Here is a 19,981-nt window from a genome sequence, read left to right as displayed (position 1 = left end):
TTGAGAACGCGCGGCAGAGATCAAAGAAAAGGCGTGCGACCATACGGAGAGTGAGGGGGTGTGCAGCCTGGTGAGCTGAATGCGTGTGACAACAGAGGGAGAGCGCGGCACGCGCGCATGAAGTGCCTGGTAGAAAATGGAAGCTGTAAAGAATGCGCGTGGTTGTGGCAGTTGTTGACAATGCGCGTGATTGTGTTCACATGAACTGTACGCGATCCGCAGCTAGGTAGACTTTTCGGACTGCTTACTATAATCTTGCTTATCCATCCCTGCGGGAAAGAATAGGCGAGACCTAAAAAAGGAGCGTGTGTTGGTCTTAACATGCCTTTGGCACACTCTGGCAGTCCTGATGTGTGAGGGAGAGTGTAGTCAATTAGGACTCGCAGAAGTTCAGCAAGAGTTTAAGCACAAGCAAGCTCAACTGGATGGTCCTCCGCTCATATTATTATAATTGATACAGAAGAGAAGTGTTGGGGCTTGAACTGTCTCTCAATCTAAAATCACCCATTCAGAACATCAATGGCATGCCACAGATAACGTCAAATGCCATCAGCTTGCATTTTGCTTCACTTTGATTCAAACAGAATAGATACATTAGCAGCGAACAGATGTAGGGTGTTCAGATAACTCCATATCAGAAGAACATCTCTTTTCCATTCTTGGACTTTGATATTACATATCAGAGTATTCTGGGAGTACTCTTGGTTTTTGTTATTTGAGCTCATTGGACCAGTCCATACATGTGACAATAATGATATGTAAAAGCAAAGTTTAGAAATGTAAAATTGGTGGCCCGGTGATGTGGATGCATCTGGTCATCCTATTTGTGAAGAGACCTGTGTCTTTCCAAAATCTAATGTATGCCTTGTGACCTCTTTAGCCAGTCCTGAATTTTAGCCAATAGCATACTGTATTCTAGGACTTGCAGTTTTTCTTTAAAACTGTATACGACTTCAGCACCCCAGCATTTAGAGTGCTGATTACTGAGGCCCCAAGTCAGAATTGGCCCGTAAAAGGGTGCACTATTTATTACATCCTAATTTCCATTTATCAGGTGCAAAAAAAATAGCACCCAATTATGAGAATTGCCCAAAAAATGTGGCCTTATATTTGGATTTTGGTGCTCACCAAACTAAGATGTCCCATTATTTAATGGCTCGTCTTTACGCTTTTAAATTGCGACAGGTTTAACCTACTGACATTTACTAGAGGTAAATGCTTGCGGTGTGATGCTTATTAGTACACGCTACACCTCCAGTTCCCTGCGACGCTGCTTATCATGCAGGGAGACAGTAAAATGTAAATGTAAAAAATGTAAATTCAGTATTTGTAAAGCGCACAGCTACCTGTAGGCATCCCGGCGCTGGGGGCCGTCGGAATGATTAAGCGAGCTATTGCCCAGAGTCACATGGTGCTGGGCTGACCTGCCGCCGGTGCCAGAGATCAAACCGTGATCCCCAGCGTCCGCCGTCAGTTGCCCTAGCCGCTGCACCACACCTCTTCCCAAGTACCACCGTCTGCGCCACCTCGGAGGATGCATGGTCCTGGCTGGAGCGAAGGGGCATCACGGATGCACCAGGAGAATCTTCCTCGGCCCCTTTGGAATGGAAAGTGCAGGGTACCCATAGGGCCAGCAGCAGGCGCTGCCCGGTTGGCCCTAAGAAGGAACAGGCTGCCAAGGAGAGGACACAAGTGGTTGCGGAAGTAGAACAACGATCGGTAGCTCCCTTTCCGACTGGCGTGGAAGCGTGCTGCCATGATGCTGTGTCCCCCCAGACAGTAACTTACACTTAATGGCTTCAATACTTGGGGGGGTGGGGTGGGGGGGGGGGGCTACTATGACTCCTCAAACCACTGAGGACGGAATACAAGAGTACATGCATTCATGGAGATTGTACTGCTTTCACTCCTGGCGGGGGGGTGCAGGTTCCGCTTACATGGCGACTGTTGCTGCTGCTTCTTCTTGCGACCAACGATTTGATAAGTGACTTGCTTTTCAGTTTTGTTTCTTGCAGCATGAGATTTGTGGTCTTGGTGCCCCCCTTAATATCTAATGGAATCCAGTTTGGTTGCCCGATGATTAATGGCGATGTACAATAACGAAATGTTTACTTACCAGTAGGAGTAGTTTTGCAGCTTGAAGAATTGTCTGGATTCACATGCTGTGCATCATTCCGCCATATAGTGGTTGGGTCCGGTATTTTTTTTTTGGGGGGGGGGGGGGGTCGCTCTCGACCACCATTTGGTGCCAGGTACGTCCCCTGCATTACGTCAGACGGTATCCTGGACGTCGACGTGCGTGGTGACCATTTTCGGATTCTTTTGTCTGTTCTCATTTTTTTTGTAATCCTTGAGATGATTTGAGAAATACTGATATAATCCTTTGCTTCCCCACTTGTTTGTTTTCCGTGTAGGGGAGGCTGGGTGGGTCGCTTGTGACTACAGAATATTCTTCAAGCTGCAAAACTACTCCTACTGGTAAGAAACCATTTCGTTTTGCAGCATGAATCCTTTTCTGGATTCACATGCTGTGCATCTGATTACATAGCGGTTTCTCCCATTTCTGGGAGGCTGTGGTGTAAGGAAGAAGACCTTGCAAACAGGTGTTGAAGCACCCTTTGTCCAATTTGAGCTTCCTTATTAATTTGTATGTCCACACAATAATGTTTCGTAAAGGTGTGTGGTGATGCCCATGTTGCTGCTGCGCAAATGGAGTCAATGGGTACATTGGCCATAAAGGCTAGCGTTGCTCCTTTCTTTCTAGTAGAGTAAGCAGTTGGTTGCATTGTGGTTGCATTGTTAGTTCCTTTTTGGCATTGGAATAACATAATTGGATGACTTGTACTATCCATCTTGCAATAGTTGCTTTTGTGACCGCTGACCCCTTGTTGGTGTGTGCATAGGCGACAAGCAATTGGTTTGTCTTCCTGATTTGTTCATTTTTTTGAAAATAGTACAGTAAAGCCCTCTTTACATCCAGGGTATGGAGGCTTCTCTCTCCTTTAGTTTTTGGGTCTTTGAAGAAAATCGGCAGGAGAATGTTTTGATTTAAGTGGTACTAAAATACCACTTTTGACAAAAACTGGATTGTTTTTTAAGATTACTTTATCATTTTGAATTTGTAGGTAGGGTTCTTGTATTGTTAACGCTTGGAGTTCACTCACTCTTCGTAGTGATGTTATAGCAATAAGAAAGGCTGTCTTTAGAGTAATACGCTTGAGTAGTGCTGCATGCATGGGCTCGAAGGGATTTGTCATTAGTTGAGAAAGTACTGTATTTTATCTCCACGTAGGAACGGGAGCAGCTCTTGGTGGAGCTATTCTCTTTGCTCTTTTTAAGAACCTTTTGATGACTGGTCTTGTAAAAAAACTTTTACATGATTTTCCTCTTGTGTATGCCACTATGGCAGCAAGGTGCACTTTAACCCTTTCCGTGCTCATGACGGAACCACTCCGTCAAGAGCCACGGGTGCGCTGTGCTCATGACGGAGTGGTTCCGTCATGCTGCGGCCGTTCCGCCCACGCGGCGCTAATTCCCCGCCTGTGCGGGCGATTAGCGCAGTGGGCGGAGACGTGACGGAACCACTCCGTCATGAGCACAGCTCACCCGTGACTCGTGACGGAGTGGTTCCGTCACGAGCACAGCGCCACCGCAACTGCCCCCAAACCCCCCCAGCGCCGCGGCGGAATTCCTGCCGCGGCGAAGGGGTTAAGGCTGGAAAAGTTGATGTTGCTGTCCACAAGGTAAGTAAGGTATGGAATAACTTTCTTGTGTATTAATTGAACCAATTTTGTTGTTAGTGGTGCACCATGTAGTCTATCGCTTCCATTTTGCTGTATAGTATTTTCTTGTAGAGTGCTTCCTTGCTTCCCTTAGAACTTCCGTAGTTCACGGAGGCAGGTTGAGATGCCCAAACTCTACGCACTCAGGCGCCAAGCTGCTAGCTGTATTGTTGCCGGTTCTGGATGGAAAATCTGGCCCTGCTGCATTGTTAGCAGTCCCTTTTCTGCTTTGATACCGACCATCTCTCTTGGATACTTCTAGGAGGGTTGAGTACCATGTTTGTCTTGGCCATTGAGGGGCATTGAGAATCATATTTGTTCCTGGGCTTTTTGCAACATTCTTTGCATCAGGGGTATTGGTGGAAAGGCGTAAGCAAATGTCGGTGACCAATTGAGTGAAAGTGCATTTCCCTTTGATAGGTGGGGTGGAAACCTCAAGGCAAAGCATTGGCATTTGTTGTTCTGCATTGTTGTGAACAGATCTATCACTGGTGTTCCCCAGATGTTGAATAGATACTATACTGTCCTCTGCTTCAACTCCCATTCGTGGGGGCGGCTGTTTTGTCTGCTCAGTTGGTCTGCTGTAATGTTGTCTACTCCTGGGAGATGTACGGTCTGTAGATTGATCTTTTAAAGTATTGACCATTGCCACATTGCCTGTGCAAGTTTGCTTAGGGGAAAATACTTTGTTCCACCTGGTTCGTTTAGGTAGAACATTGTTGTTGTATTGGCTGTTTGGATTAAGATGTTCTTCCCCTGAATATGTTTCTAGAATGCCTCGAGTGCCAGAAAAACAGTTTATCTCCAAGATGTTGATGTGTTTCGTGGAGTCCTGTTCCTTCCATTGACCATGAACGTTTAGTTAGTTGAAGTGTGCACCCCATCCGTTTAGGGATGCATCCGTGGTGATTGTCATAGATGGAGTTGGGTTCCTGAAAGGTCTCCCCTGTGCTATGTTGTAGGATGCCCACCATTGTGTCTGTGCTTGCACCCTTTGTGTAACAACCACTAGATCCTCCCAACTTCCTGTGGCTTGAGACCAGCTGCTGGTGAGCCATTCTAGGAATGGGAGCATGTGTAGGCGAGCGTGAGGGATAAGTGGGATGCATGATGCCATCATGCCCATACGTTTCATTACTCTCCTCCCTGTCAGAGACTGATCCCTCTGGTGGTGGATAGCTTGCATCCTGGCCTGTGTGGGGTAAGCCTTTGCGTTTGTTGAGTTTAGTCTTGCTCCTAGGAAGGTTTTCTCTTTTTCTGCTGTTGTAGAAGATTTCTTGTGGTTTATTGAGAAACACCGGTCTTGTAGCGTTTTAATTGTCTTTTGAACAGGATTGTGACATGTCTGTTTCGAGTGTCCCTTTTTTAGCCAGTCGTCTAGGTAGGGGTGGACGTGGATTCCTTCTCTTCTCAGGTGTGCCGCAGCTAGACACTTTGTGAACACATGTGGAGCAGATTTTATGCAGAAGGGGAGTACCTTGAATTGGTAGTGTGTTCCGTTGTGCGGGAGTCTTAGGTACTTTCTGTGATTTTCGCTCATAGGGATATGTAGGTAGGCGTCCTTGAGGTCTCTTGTTGCCAAGTAATCCCCTTTTTAAAAAATGTTGGAATTATTTTTTGGAGGGTGCACATTTTGAAGCGTTGTGTTCACATTAACTGGTTTATGAATCTTTTTTTTTTTTAATTTTTATTGATGAAAAACACATCAAAATACACCACACAAATCAAAATAAATACAAAACAAAATCATCAAACTGCACAATAAGACATTAAAATATGAAGTAGTTCAATAAAACAATTGGGGACATTACCTAAAACATACCAGAATGCAGCCCAATTGGAAGAGTCGCATTCATAAATAATTCCAATGAAGCACAATTACAAAGATTCGTTATCAACCACAAACGGGGAATCAACATTAAAGGGGGTGAACAACCAACCTCTGTTCTTATTCCAGGGGGGGCCGAATTCTCATCCATTTACTCGGGCAACCTCTACTCTCTTATACCACTCTCTCAGCCTGCATGCACCAGTCCATATCGGACTCCCAATCAACGCATTTCAAATCAACCCCTCCTTTCCAAGTTCTAGCGATGTTCCGTTTAGCCACCATGCATCCCAAAGTGACCCACAATCGCTCCGGTCTAGAGAGATCAGTGGCATCCCAAATGTTCAAGAGACACAACCTTGGGGTAGCCTCCACTTCTTTACTGCAAGTCTCAGATAAAACGGAGATGACCTAACCGCAATATCTTTGAGAGTCGGACAGTCCCACCATTGATGCAAATAAGTACCTTCTTGGCCGCAGCCACGAGGACACAACGAAAAGTCTAAAAGACCCATTCCAACCAATACGGAGCTGGTGTATGCAATACTTTAAGTTGAATAAATTTAAACCGGGATCTAATCGCAACCTCACGGGGTGACGCCAGGCCCTCCCTCCATTCCTCGGAGATCTCACCCACGTCAGAGCACCATTTCGCACAGACTTTATCAAGGGGGTCAGGTGAGTTATTGAGGAGTTTACGATATGTGAGAGATATGGCTTTGCTGGGGAGATAGTCATCCAATAACCTATCCTCCAAGGGGGAAGACACCGGTAAGTCCTTGCCTCTAGAAAGCACCTTGGTCTGTACGCTGCGTACCTGAAGATAGCGGAACGTTTCCCCCTCATGTAGTTGGCATTGCTGCAAATCACTGAAAGGCACCATACTGCCCCTGAACCACAGGTCGCCCACCCTAGACAGGCCAATCAAATCCCATTTATCAAACCTGGGTTGCTGCCCAAGCGTACCCAGGCGACAAGAGTCAAACAATGGTGTGGCCTGCGTAATTTTGCCCTTCGAGCCAAACGCTGAGTTCGCAAGGTGCCAGATGGACTGTTGTGGAGGTCGTGGTGAACTTGGGCTCTTGTTTAGACCCACCATACAAGGTGTGAGACAGTGGCTCTGTATATACTGTTCCCAAATAGGTACAGTGTGCACAGAGTCCACAGTCCCCAGAGGTTTGGCAGAGGCTAAAGTTAGATATAACCTTACTCTCTAAAGTGGTAGCTTGGTCGAGCTGTAAGGCAGTATCAAGAGGACAGTGTAAAGCATTTGTTGTACACACTCAGTCAGCAAATGGTCTCAAAACACTCAAGAACTGAACTCTAGGCCAATGGTTTGTATATAAAAATATATAGTTTTATTTTAGAACCAACAATAGGTATCAAAATATACTTTTTCAGAATGGGATGCTTTAGTTAAATACTTTTCAATAGCCAATAGACTTTTGAATGCAATAGTTACAGTTGTTGCAATAGGCAACACAATTTCAAACACAATATAACATTGAGCTCAATGGGAATTTCTAGTTCAATGCAATTGATTACTTTTGGATTACTTTTCTTACCACAGGACTGGATCCTAGATTGAGTCCTGGGACATGTCCTGTAAACAGTTGAGTAAAAACTTTTGCTTACAGTTGTGATTTTTAAGGAATATTAGTGTATTTTAAAAGTTGACACTTCGAAACTTTTTCACGTAGAATCATCAATGTTATCCTATGGGAGGAAATTCACTAAGCAGGTAAGTGTGTCATTGTTACTTTTTCTAACTCGGTGTTGGATACTGGATCCAGCACTGGGGCATCTCCTGTAAACAGTTGGAAGAATGTGTTTTTGTTATCCAGGCTATTTTTAACTAATATTTGTAAGTTTGCAAAATCGACACTTAAAAGAATTTCTGGCAAAAACCAGGCAATGTTATCCTAAGGAGGAAAATCAAGTTATAGGTAAGTACGGTTGTAATTACTTAGCAGGGTCAGTGCTGGGCACCAAGATCCAGCACTACGATCTCTCCTGATAATAGGTGAGTACATTTGTTTTCGTAATTCAGCTGATTTTAGATTAATATTTTAAACTTTCAAAACTCGACACGTAGAAGAATTTCCAAGTGAAACCAGTCAATGTTACCCTATGGAAGAAAAGTGATTTATCGGCTTTTGGGTAAGTACTCGACTGGCAGAGTTAAGGTTCTGGGCACAGACTCAGGTGTCTCCCAGGGAAAGGTAAGTACAGTTGTTACACCCTCAGCGGCACAGGGGCAGCCGGGTGCAGAGTGATTCAGGCCCAATGTTATCCTATGGCGGGCAGGGGGCCTTTGGTTGGTGGCTGCTGGCTAGCAGGCCACGCGGCTGTGGGAGCTGGGCTCCCGGTCACTTGCTCAGGGCAAATGAGGAAGTAGATTAGGCCAGAGGTTGCACTCCCAGGGGCACTCGAGCGGCTGGGTGCAGGGTGCTTTTGAGCCGCTGGGCGCTCAATGGATTTCAATGGAGAAGCTCAAGAACGAACAAAGTCTGCAAGCTCAGGGACGAAGATTCTTCAGGTGCGACCACCACTTCAAGAGGTAAGTTGGGTAGTTGGAGGATAGGTAGGCACCCAGGATTTGGGCACAGGGGCCCGCAGGGCACCGGGTGCAGGGGTGCCTTTTGGCGTCGGGAAATCTTACCCTCAGCTGGTCGCGGTTGGAGGGGTCCCAGGTTGAGGCTGCAGGTGTCGTCAGGAGCCTCGAGGTGGGTCCTTGGGGGCTGGATTCGGGGTCACAGGCGCCGGGGGGACGTACTCGTGGTCTTTGTTCACTCCAGCACAGGCCAGGCTTGGCGGGTGCAGAGTGTGCAGGGTTCACAGTTCCTGGCTGATGCCAGGGGCTTGTTACTTGCTTTGAGCAGTACCACTGCTCGTGGGAGTCCCAGGCAGAGTCACAAGGCAGTCAGGTCCTCCAGGGGTTTTGAGGTTGCTGCCACTGGAGGCGCCAGGGTTTAGCAGAAGCAGGTTCGAGGGTCGACAGGCCTGTAGGGCTGGGGCCAAATCAGTTGGTATCTTCCTCTTGTTAGCAGCTGCACGGCAGGTCTTCTTGTTTCTTGTTCTTCTTTCTTGTTTCGGAATCTGGATCTGAGGAAGAAAGGTTCAAGGTGCCCCTAAATACTAAATTTAGGGGTGTTACAGGTGGGTAAAGGGCAGGGACCAATGGGTCCCTTCCCTGGGGTGGGTACACCCCCTATCCTGCCACTGTCCTGTGGGAGGGGGGCAGTAGCCTAGTCCCGATTGGGCAGGGCTTCCCAGCTTCAAGATGGCGAGAGCCCGGAAATGTGCTTCACCTCGCCTCCCCCACCTGAGGGGTGGGGTTGGCAGAGGCTGGCACACCCCCTTTCCTTCCTTGGGGTTTGCAGCCAGTCTTCCCACCAGAGTGGGGGTCAGAACCGGTAGGGGCCAGTTGATGAGTACAGCAAGTGGCCTGGAGAAGCTCACAAAAGGTGGCGTGCCTTTGAAGCTTCCCCTGCCCATCCTGGGGGAGGAGACCTAGCACCTCGCCCAGGATGTGCATTGTTGCAGGCCCAGGAGAGCGGATGGCTCTCTACCCAGGGGTCCAGCAACATGTCTGCTGTGTGGCAGCCTAGGCAGCCCCTCAGACAAGATGTGGATTGTAGGTTAGGTTCAGGGGGCATCTCTAAGATGCCATCTGTCGTGCATTGTACATTAAATACCACACTGGCATCAGTGCGGGTTTAATGTGCTGAGAAGTTTGATACCAAACTTCTCAGTGTAGCCATCATGGTGCTGTGGAGTTAGTGTTGACGATCTCCCAGCACCATATACTCTTTAAATGGCAGCACTGCACTTACAGTGCCCAGGAATGGACCTGGGTACTGTACTGGGGTGAATGTATGACATTGTTCTGCATTCTGTCCAACAACTGTTTTTCCATTTGTCACCTCGAGTCACTGGAATCAAGCTATCCTGGCTGAAGAGGGGTGAAACCCCGAAACCGGTCCTAGGATGCTTGTTTCTAGTCCAGGGAGGACCTGGCTTGGCAGTTGGCTCGATTGTTCCCATGAGGCACAGGGTCAAGACTGATTTGCAGATGGCTGGGTTCAAACTGGAACGGCATGGTGAGCACAAAAAACATGGATTTAGGCCCAGATCTCTGTACTGGGGTGAATGTATGACATTGTTCTGCATTCTGTCTATCAACTGTTGTTTTTGCACAGGGATCATTCACCTGTACCCACACCACTGGCATAGGGCACCCAGCTAGAGGGGTGACTGATGTATGCCAGGGCAGTGTGTGTTGTGGGAATGGCACACAGGGATGTGTGTTACAACAAACAAATGATGGACGGAATGCTGACAATGCAGACATTCTACCCCAGTCAAGAGATCTGGGTTAAATCCATCGTTCTTTTGCCCACTACACCACCCCAGTTTAGACATGGCCATATGCAAATCAGTCTTGACCCTGTGCCTCATGGGAACAGTCCAGCCCGAACTGCCAAGCCATGTCTTCCCTGGACCGGAATCAAGCATCCTAGGACCGGTTTCTGGCTATCAGCCGTCATCAGCCAGGATAGCTTGACTCCAGTTGCGTAGTGAGCACGGGTCCACGTCTGGGAATACCCATCCCACTTAGGGCGAAAAGCGTTACAACAAACAAATGATGGACGGAATGCTGACAATGCAGACATTCTCCCCCAGTCAAGAGATCTGGGTTAAATCCATCGTTCTTTTGCCCACTACACCACCCCAGTTTAGACATGGCCATATGCAAATCAGTCTTGACCCTGTGCCTCTCTTCACTGGGGGAGAATGTCTGCATTGTCAGCATTCCGTCCATCATTTGTTTGTTGTAACGCTTTTCGCCCTAAGTGGGATGGGTATTCCCAGACGTGGGACCCGTGCTCACTACGCCACTGGAGTCAAACTATCCTGGCTGATGACGGCTGATAGCCAGAAACCGGTCCTAGGATGCTTGATTCCGGTCCAGGGAAGACGTGGCTTGGCAGTTCGGACTGGACTGTTCCCATGAGGCACAGGGTCAAGACTGATTTGCATATGGCCATGTCGAAACTGGGGTGGTGTAGTGGGCAAAAGAACGATGGATTTAACCCAGATCTCTTGACTGGGGGAGAATGTCTGCATTGTCAGCATTCCGTCCATCATTTGTTTGTTGTAACACAGGGATGTGTGCCATGTCGACTCGGTTTTGTTTTGCTCCCAGACACAAGGCCAGTGTGTGTGTGTGTGTGTGTGTCAGGGTACAGGGCCTCTAAGGGTGGCACTAAGTGCTGCAGCCCTTAGGGCCCTTCTCTGGTCACAAGGCCCTGGGTACCTAGTGTACCATTTACCAGGGGCTGACATGTGGCCAGAGATGAAAATTGGGTTTAGGCTTCCACACAGTTTTAGGGAAGGAACATAGGCCCTGGGTACCCGATTGGCAGCAGCCCAGGGCACACTCAGTCAAAGTACATCAGCAATTCTGCAAAAAGTGGGGGCATACCATGCAAGAAAGATGGCACTTTCTCACACAAGGCCCTTAAGTAAGTGCCCAGTAGCATATTGGGTCTATCCATCCGATAGGCCGGATCATCAATTAGTCGATGCATCCAGTGGTTAAGGACAATAAATTGTGAGGCCCAGTAATATGATCTGATGGACGGCAAAGCTATGCCGCCATCATACCAGCCCTTAATAAGTTTGGCAAAGGCGAATCAGGGTGTGCCGCCGTTCCACAAGATGCTGTGAACTTCGGACTCGATAGAAGTGAAATACTGGGCTGGGACCAAGTGTGGTGTATTCTGCAACGCACAGAGTAAGCGAGGGAGTGCCATTATTTTATACAGCGCCGCTCTCCCCAAGAGTGTAAGAGGGAGAGCCCTCCAATGTTTTACATCTGCCTTAAGACGTTGAAGGGGGCAGTAAAATGTGCGATAAAAGACCGCCTCGTCTGTCGTGATGTAGATTCCTAGGTATTGGAAGCCATCAGTAACAATTTTAGCACCACAACCCGACGGGAGTAGCGGAGGGTGTCCACTCAGGGTATATATCAGGGATTTATCCCAGTAAATAGTATAGCCGGAGGACTTTTGAAATAGGGTGAATACATGGAGTACTTCATGGATCTTGTTTAGGAATCTTAAGTCCAATATTGGTCTTAGAGTCTGATCCTGCTTGGGTACTAGGAAGTATGGCGAGTAGTTTCATTTGAACCATTCTGGTGTTGGTACCTTTTCTATTGCCTTTTTGAGGTATAGCTCTTTGATCTCTGCGTCTAACAGTGTTTGGTCTGCTATTGTTAATTTTTTGTTTTGGGCGGATCTTCAGGTGGTGTTCTTGTGAGCTCTATAGAGTATCCATATTTTATCAAATGTAATGTCCAATTGTCTGTTGTGATCCTTTTCCATTGTCACATGAAATTATAGTACCTACCACAGAACTTACGCCTTGTAGGCTCATACGTTAGCCAATGAATGCAAACGTCCCAGTCACAGTGAATTCTGACTAACTGGAAATTAGGACATGCCCCATCAGTGTCCTGAACAACTGAACAATACAGTATCAAATTACTTTCAGGAGAGGGAGAATCACTGGACCTTAGGTGCTGAAAGGAAAACCATATCCTAATGGCAAGATAAACAAGGACATACTGACAAATGAGGCCACAAAGAATTTGGTAGAAGGAAGACCAACCTCAGTGACTCGCCTATTTGACATTTATTTTTTGGCAGATAGCAATTCACATATAAGTTACCCGAATTAAGCCCAGAATGACGAATGGGAATCCTAAAAAAAAACAAATCTGCTCATAGCTGACATTACAAAATACCAAGTTTCTTGACTAGAATAACAAACAGTTAATGAGTTAGAAAGGAGCACCTTCCAATGAAAAGCAAAACATTCAGAATAAACATATGCTCAATTTAAACAATACTAGATATACTTACGTATATCACGGAAGTGGATGATCAACCTGGCCACAAGAGAAAGGTACTCCTCCTGAAAACATAAAAGGAAGCAAATCAGGCAACACTGAGTATTCAACAAGGAAGCAGCAATTGTTCTCCAGCCTGGCAATCTACCGCAGATTCATACTTTCCTAGTGTCAATACAGGTTATCAAAATAGTATGTGTAGGCTTTCAATTTTTTTAAATCTCTGACAATCCTATTTCAATAGATGTATATTATGTTGAGAAATCTACACAGAAACAACTGAAATGTATTTTCATTTTGGTGCGGTTCTGACAGCACTGAAATCTACAGTCAATAGGCAAGCCACACAGCAGCGAAGTTTAAAGATATAAGCGTTCATCTGATCACAAGTGAAAATGTTGATCGGTCTTTACATCACATGCAAGTACCACAGGAGTAATTACATCACAGTCACTACATGGGGATTCACTTTACATTGCAACTTCCCAGGAAAGTATACATAGATATACACACACATATATATATATTCACTGAAAAAACCATAAGTTTCAGGGGTGTTATAGTTAGCTGGACTTTTCACTTGTACAAAACCATTGAAATTCCCCTGTTATAGTTAGTTCAGCTAACTATAACTCGCGCGCCCGCAATGCACTGCTGATGACGTCACATATTACATCACTCATGACATGGTCAGTGACATCACTCATGACATCACTGATGACATCTCAAATGACATCACTGATGACATCATCCAGTGAATGTGTGTTTTTCTGAAAATTAAATATGTTTTATATATGTATATCTCAAGGTCGATGGAAGAATAAATGGGTATATAAGTGTCTAAATGGATGATTTGTTTTTGAAAAATTGATTGTGTAACTGACTGATTAAGTGTATCATAGTGAATACATGGCTTAGTGAGTAATGTTTAAATATGTAAATATCTGTATCAGTCTCTCACTTTGTGTATAAGTGGCTGCATGGGTTGGTGAGTAGCTACATGGGTGTCTATATAGGTTATTAGTTGGTTTTTTGAGTATCAGTCTGAGTGTCTGCATGGTTCGGTGGGGGGTATTACGTAGTGCATAGGTGCATGAATGAGTGACTCACTGTTTGTATGTGTTGAACACAGCATGTGTGCAGGACTGTATGGGTGGATGAGTGTGTGTATGGGTGTGTTAGTGAGTGAATGACTGTCTCAATAGTGTCTTTATGAGTAACTACATATGTTTTAAACTAGTATATGTGACTATTGGTGTGTATAAGTGAGTATATGTGAGAGTGAGAGATTGAAAGAGTTCCTGTATGAATAAGTATGTGTTTCTATAAGTGATTGTTTAAAAGACTAAGTATGTGTAAGTTTCCGTAAAAGTAAGTGTGGTGGTGTGTGTATAACTGTATATGCAAGTAAATGTATGTTTGATCCTTTATTAGCATGAGGGACTATGTGTGTGAGTAACTCTATGGATGAGTGGCATTGTGTTACAGGATGTATAGGTGTATGAGTACATATGAGTGAGTACATGTATGAGTGACTGTATAGGACTGTTGGTGAATGAGTGGATGTGTATGTGGATCTTAGAATTACTGAAGAGGTTGTTGTAACTGGTATTGGTATGTCCATTGTTTTGAAAAGTTTAGTCTCTATTTTTGAATGTGTGTATCAAAGGTTATATTAGGGTATGAGGAGGTCTGCCACTCTATCACAAGGATGATGTCATCAGTGATGTCATTTGAGATGTCATCAGTGATGTCATGAGTGATGTCACTGACCATGTCATGAGTGATGTAATATGTGACGTCATCAGCAGTGCATTGCGGGCGCGCGAGTTATAGTTAGCTGAACTAACTATAACGGGGGAATTTCAATAGTTTTGTACAAGTGAAAAGTCCAGCTAACTATAACACCCCTGAAACCTATGGTTTTTTCCAGTGAATTTGAGGTTTTTTAAATGCTAATTCCTAACTATAACGTGCCTGAAACCTATGGTTTTTTCTGTGAATTTCAAAGGTTTTTTAAATGCTAATTTCTAACTTTGCCTACAGAGATAGGACATGTGAAGAAAAAATGCACAGAAAGAAAAAAAAGAAGTGCAGAAAGAAGCAACAGAAGGTCCTCAAAGACGAAGAAAAGTGCAGGAAGAAGGATAACGTGCAGAAAGAACAAAAAGAGCAGAAAGAAGCCTCGTTGCAAAATCATCCTGTACCCTCAACTTTTTCAGACGGATACTGGTGGTAACTGAGTCTGACTAACCAGTCCTAGAGCCAGTGCTATGTTAAAAGACACTTAGAATACAGTGAAAATACCTACATACACTAGGGAACATTATGCGTTGGGGTCCCCCTGTGATTAGCATGACCTCCTCTGTAAGCCCCTAGTATATAATAGGGCAGGGGGATTAAAACTACCTCTTAAAACAGGCCACAGGGCGTTTTTGCACACGTTAACTCAGGCCCCGTCCCCTCCCTTCACCACTGTGTAAACACGCCCTGTGTCCGTTTTTAGTTGGGAGATTAAGTTCATTTGAATCCTGAGGGTCCCTAGGGTCCAACTAGCCCACTAGGTACCTCCAGTAAGTGCCACAGAGCTGCATTGCAGAGAGGTGTAAAAAGTGGCACGGCCTGGACCACCTCTCTGCATTGCAGCTCAGTGGCGCTTACTGGAAGCACTTGGTGGGCTAGTTAGCCCCCAGGGGCCCTCAGTATTGAAGGGAAATTATATCCCCAATTTAAAACGTGCCATAGAGCGTGTTTGCACACGTCACCTCAGGCCCCGTCCCCTCCCTTCACCACTGTGTAAACGCGCCCTGTGGCTGTTCTAAGTTGAGAGATTAAGTCCCCTTGAATCCTAAGGGTCCCTAGGGTCAAAATAGACCACTAGGTACCTCCAGTAAGCGCCACAGAGCTGCGTTGCAGAGAGGTGTAAAAAGGGACTTGGCCTCAGAACACCTGTCTGCAGCGCAGCTCCCTGGCGCATACTGGAGATGCCTGTTGGGCTAGTTGGCCCTCAGGGACCCTCAGTATTGAAGAGGAATTAATTCCCCAACTTACAACTCGCCAGGGGGCGCGTTTGCAGAGTGCTGCAAGGAGGGGGCGTGGCCTCCGGCACGATGCCAGTCTTTAATGTATTTTAATTTTTTAAGAAGGGGGGCTGTGTGGTTCCCCTTCTTATTCCAATTTATTGGGCCTGATGACCCCATCCCCCAGGACCTGTCTCCTAATTATATTTTTTTGACCCCAATCCCCAGGGCCGGCCACTGTTTTTTATTATTTTAAAAAAATATATATATAGACACACCTAGGACATGCTGGACAAACCGTACGTACCTATCACCATGACCATTTGCCTGATATTCATTAAAAGGTGACTATGCATACAATGAATCCACGTGGAATGTATTTACACCACTAGTGAAGCTCTGACATGTCTGATGCCCTACCGTGCCTAATCCCGGTAGACACCCTTGTCGTTTATTTATACAAACATGGGTAGCTATTGACGGGCACATTTAATACACGTGCACACCAAGCCATTCAAAGGGGATTCGACAAAAATTCGACCAAAACTATGCAAGAAACCCCCCTCACGGTTAATAAAACACACATCCACTGCCGGATGTGTAATACTTTTTATTTTACTCTCTGGAAAGGGGACGAACATCACTTGAGAGTCACAGCGCGCTCCTGGCAGAGCCCAATGCTGTGTTACACCCACCATTGCCTACTGAGTGCCACACACCTCTGTGTTGTATTCCACCAGCTAGTGCATATGCTATGACACTCTCTAGCCCATGTGCACTGTAACACCACCCTGTGAATATGTCATGCCACACTCGTCTCCGCACGGGTTATATTGCCCCATCTAACGTGCCTTCCTCGATGCCTAAGTTATAACGCACAGTGCTATGCCATACATATTGCAATCTGGGATCCATATCTTTGTCACAGTGCATATACAAAGTTACACTCCCCAGCACATATTTTATATTACAACTTTAGAGACTAGTTAGGTTACAAAACACTGCCCTGTGCATATTACACTCCAAGGCGCATATCGCATAGCACGCACAAGTGCCTGTGCTATCTCGCGCTCTCCAATGAATCTGTCAATGCGCACAATGTATTGCATATTATATTTCACGTGCAGTTCATCTTATATCACACTTTTTGGTGCATAGTTTATACCATACACTATATCTAGTTTTCATTTTCAATCGTGCTCTCAGGACTATGTTCTATATAACACTGTGTTCACCTACCCTTTTCACGGGCATTACATTTTGCGATAGGGTTTGGAGGGTCAGGGGGTGTTTCTGCCAAGTGAGCCCGGAGTCACAGTCACAAACGTCCTCTTCTTCCTGAATAAAAGTGAGATTATGCTGCATACTTGTTCATATTTTAAGTAGTTCGCACAGACACACGTTTTAAAAACAATAAAGTTCCTAATACCCGCCTTCTCTGAACAGTTCGCTTGCTGCCCCATCCCCCTCCTTCCTATCCTCTGTTGTGTGAATCCATGGACTAGCCTCCTCCCTCCTGCCATGCATGGTCTGATGTGCTGCCACTGCCCTCAATTTAGTATGATGTACCAGTCCACTCCTCCTGCCCTCCATTGCCCAATTCTATGCCCCATCATTGACCTCCTGCTTAAACTCTAGGGGCAGCAAGCTAAGCACATTCTCCTCCCCACTGCCCTCCGATGTCTATGTGCATGCCCCTGCTCCATCATTTTTGCCCACCATGTTCCATGGACCTGCCACTCCTATCTACTCTGAGTGTTCTGTTGAGCTGCCACTCCCCTCCCACCTGCCTAGCATTGTCAGATGACTGTAACCTGTCCCTGCCTGTCCACATACCATGCCCCTATCCTCTTCCTCCTGTCCTACATGGTCCATTGTACTGCCACACCCTTCTGCCCTCCCTGGTCTGTTGTGCTGCAACTGCTCCTCCTGCCTGCCCCGTGCGGTCTGTTGAGGACCCATCCCCTGAACTTTGTCTGTGCACAGGTCCTGACCCTCCCTTCTATCCTCCATCGTCCTTTGTGCATGCCCCTGCACCCTCCTTCTTGCCCATCGTAGCCATTGTGCTGCCACTAACCCTCCCACTTGCCATGCATGGTCTTCTGTGCTGCCATGGCCCCTCCCACCTTCCCTGTGTGGTCTGTGTGTATGCCATCACAGTCTCACTGTTGCTCTTCATGGTGTGTCTTGCTTCTAGTGCCCATCCTGCCTGACCTCCATGGCTGTCTTGCTGCTCCTGCCCTGCCCCCTCGCCCCCAGCCCTCTGTTTACATGTGCAGACCCCTACTCCCTCCCTCCTGGCTTGTCTGTTCCATTGTAATGCCCCTGATCCGTCCCTCCTGCCCTTTATGGTCTGTTATGCTGCAGATTTCTCTCCTGTCTGTCCATTATGGTCAGCTAGCTACCATTGCCTCTTGCCCCTCTGTTCTCTGTTGTCCATGTGCATGGTCCCGTCCCCTCCCTCTTGCTTTTTATGGATTGTTGTGCTGCACTCCCGTCCCGCATGCCCTGTGTGGTGTATTGTGCTGTTGCAAACCCTGATGCCTGCCCTGCAGGGTCAGTTTGGTGCACCTCTCCATGTCCCTCCTGTCCTCTGTTATCCAAGTCCATGTCCCTACCCCATTTCCTTCCATGATCCAATGTACCATACTTGCGAACATTTTGAACTTGTTAAGAGGGAGATTTTGAAAAAAAACTGGGGTATTGATTTTCCCCTTTGAGTTACATTGAAAAAGAGGAGATTGTAGACAGGAGACAGATCAAATAAAGCCCATTTGAGCTTAAAAACATTGGACGTTTCCTGGCTGAATCTGGTCTGTTGGCATGTATGGTTGTACTACCATTGCCTCTTCCTTCTGCCCACAATGGTCTATTACATTGCCACAGCCTCTCTTGCCAGTCCTGTATTGTTGGTTTGTTGCCCCTGCCCCCCTTTCCACTGCCCTCCATAGTCTGTTGTGCTGCCATGGCCCTTCCTGCCTGCTCAGTGTGGTTAAATTGTTGCCTTTGCACCCTCCTACCTGCCTTCAATTTTCAGAGTCCGTGCCCCTGGCCTCTGCCTCTCAACAGTATCCTAATGAACAACTAGATTGCTAACATTCTATATTTATTACAAAAGTGTGGAACGCCTGACGTCATCTTGATGTAATCAAAACTGTAATACCTAGAGCATTTCCTTTAGAAATTACATATACGAGAGGGTCTTATTGGCATCAAAATTATGGTTAGTGCTCTAAAAGACTAAAATAAGGACATCTTTTCTGAGTTTTCAAATAGCGACAAAGCACTTTTAAATTATTTGTTACCTTTATGTTTTTTTATCCAGTTGACCACTTGATTAAATGTTGCACTTAGGGGAGAGGATGTGGTGTTACTTCCAGAACTGCAGACTTTGCAACTGGGGAACCAGGTTGGAGTTTCTGCTTCAGCTCGACATTCTGTGATTCTGGTCAAATCACTTAGTCTCCCCATGTCTACAACCAAAATGAATTTCTTCTTGTGTGATGTAACCAATGCTCATGTAAAGCACTCCAATACCTGACAAGTCTGCACTATATAACACTGCAAAAACACAAAATAATAAGTGTTTTGCACACTTCTGTCATTGGGCTATATTTGGGCTACATTTGGGCTCATTTGTCTCCGGTGGCCATCTTGGGAGATTTATTTGTTATGAAGTTTCCTAATTTCCTCATGTACTGCAGTCTCCTCAGTAGGAAATACTTTCAGTTTTTTACTTTGATTCCATCATGAAGGTATTCAGATATGTCACACATTTGCCATAAATTCTGAATGTTAGCACTCTAGTTGCTCATTAGATCACTGTAGTAAAACTACTGTTCACCATGGAAGTCTGCTCCTGGTATTAAAAGTGCATGTTTCAGTCTGCATGTCAGAATTTTTTAATGAAATAGAAGAGGATTTGAGAAGTCACTCAAAATGTGCCCTCATTTTCTTTCTTCAGCATTAATCATAATTTCTATGGCAAAATGAACCCCCTCGTGTTCCTTTTTAAATTAAATGTTTTAAGTGTTACCAGTTTATTCCAATCAAGATGGCTTCAGGTGTGCCATACTTTTGTCATAATGAAGACAGTAAGCGCTCTAGTTGTTTTTAACACCACTCTGGGACATTCTGTCATTGGGCTATACTTGGGCTACATCTGGGTGATATTTGGGCTACATTTGGGCTCTTTTGTCTCTGGTGGCCATCTTGGGAGACTTATTTGTTATGAAGTTTCCTAATTTCCTCATTTACTGCAGTCTCCTCAGTAGGAAATACTTTCAGTTTTTTACTTTGATTCCATCAAGAAGGCATTCAGATGTGTCACACATTTGCCATAAATTCAGAATGTTAGCACTCTTTTTGCTCATTAGATCACTGTAGTAAAGCTACTGCTCACCAGGAAAAACTGCTGCTGGTATTGAAAGTG

At 45.8% G+C, this 19,981-nt stretch overlaps 1 protein-coding gene across 2 annotated transcripts in view; it reads right to left on the bottom strand.

Moving 5' to 3' along the window:
- Positions 1-19,981, bottom strand: part of MED15 (mediator complex subunit 15) — a 723,364-nt gene that overhangs the window by 645,298 nt on the left and 58,085 nt on the right. For both annotated transcript variants that reach the window (XM_085634093.1, XM_085634094.1), the window contains exon 3: positions 12,543-12,594. In XM_085634093.1, the coding sequence (XP_085490219.1) occupies positions 12,543-12,594 (52 nt within the window). The remainder of the gene's footprint in view (positions 1-12,542; positions 12,595-19,981) is intronic.

This window comes from Triturus cristatus, chromosome 11 (assembly GCF_964204655.1).
Source record: "Triturus cristatus chromosome 11, aTriCri1.1, whole genome shotgun sequence".
Lineage (NCBI taxonomy): Eukaryota > Metazoa > Chordata > Amphibia > Caudata > Salamandridae > Triturus > Triturus cristatus.
The sequence above is the reverse complement of the archived record's forward strand: the minus strand, read 5'-3'. Positions and strand labels throughout refer to the sequence as shown.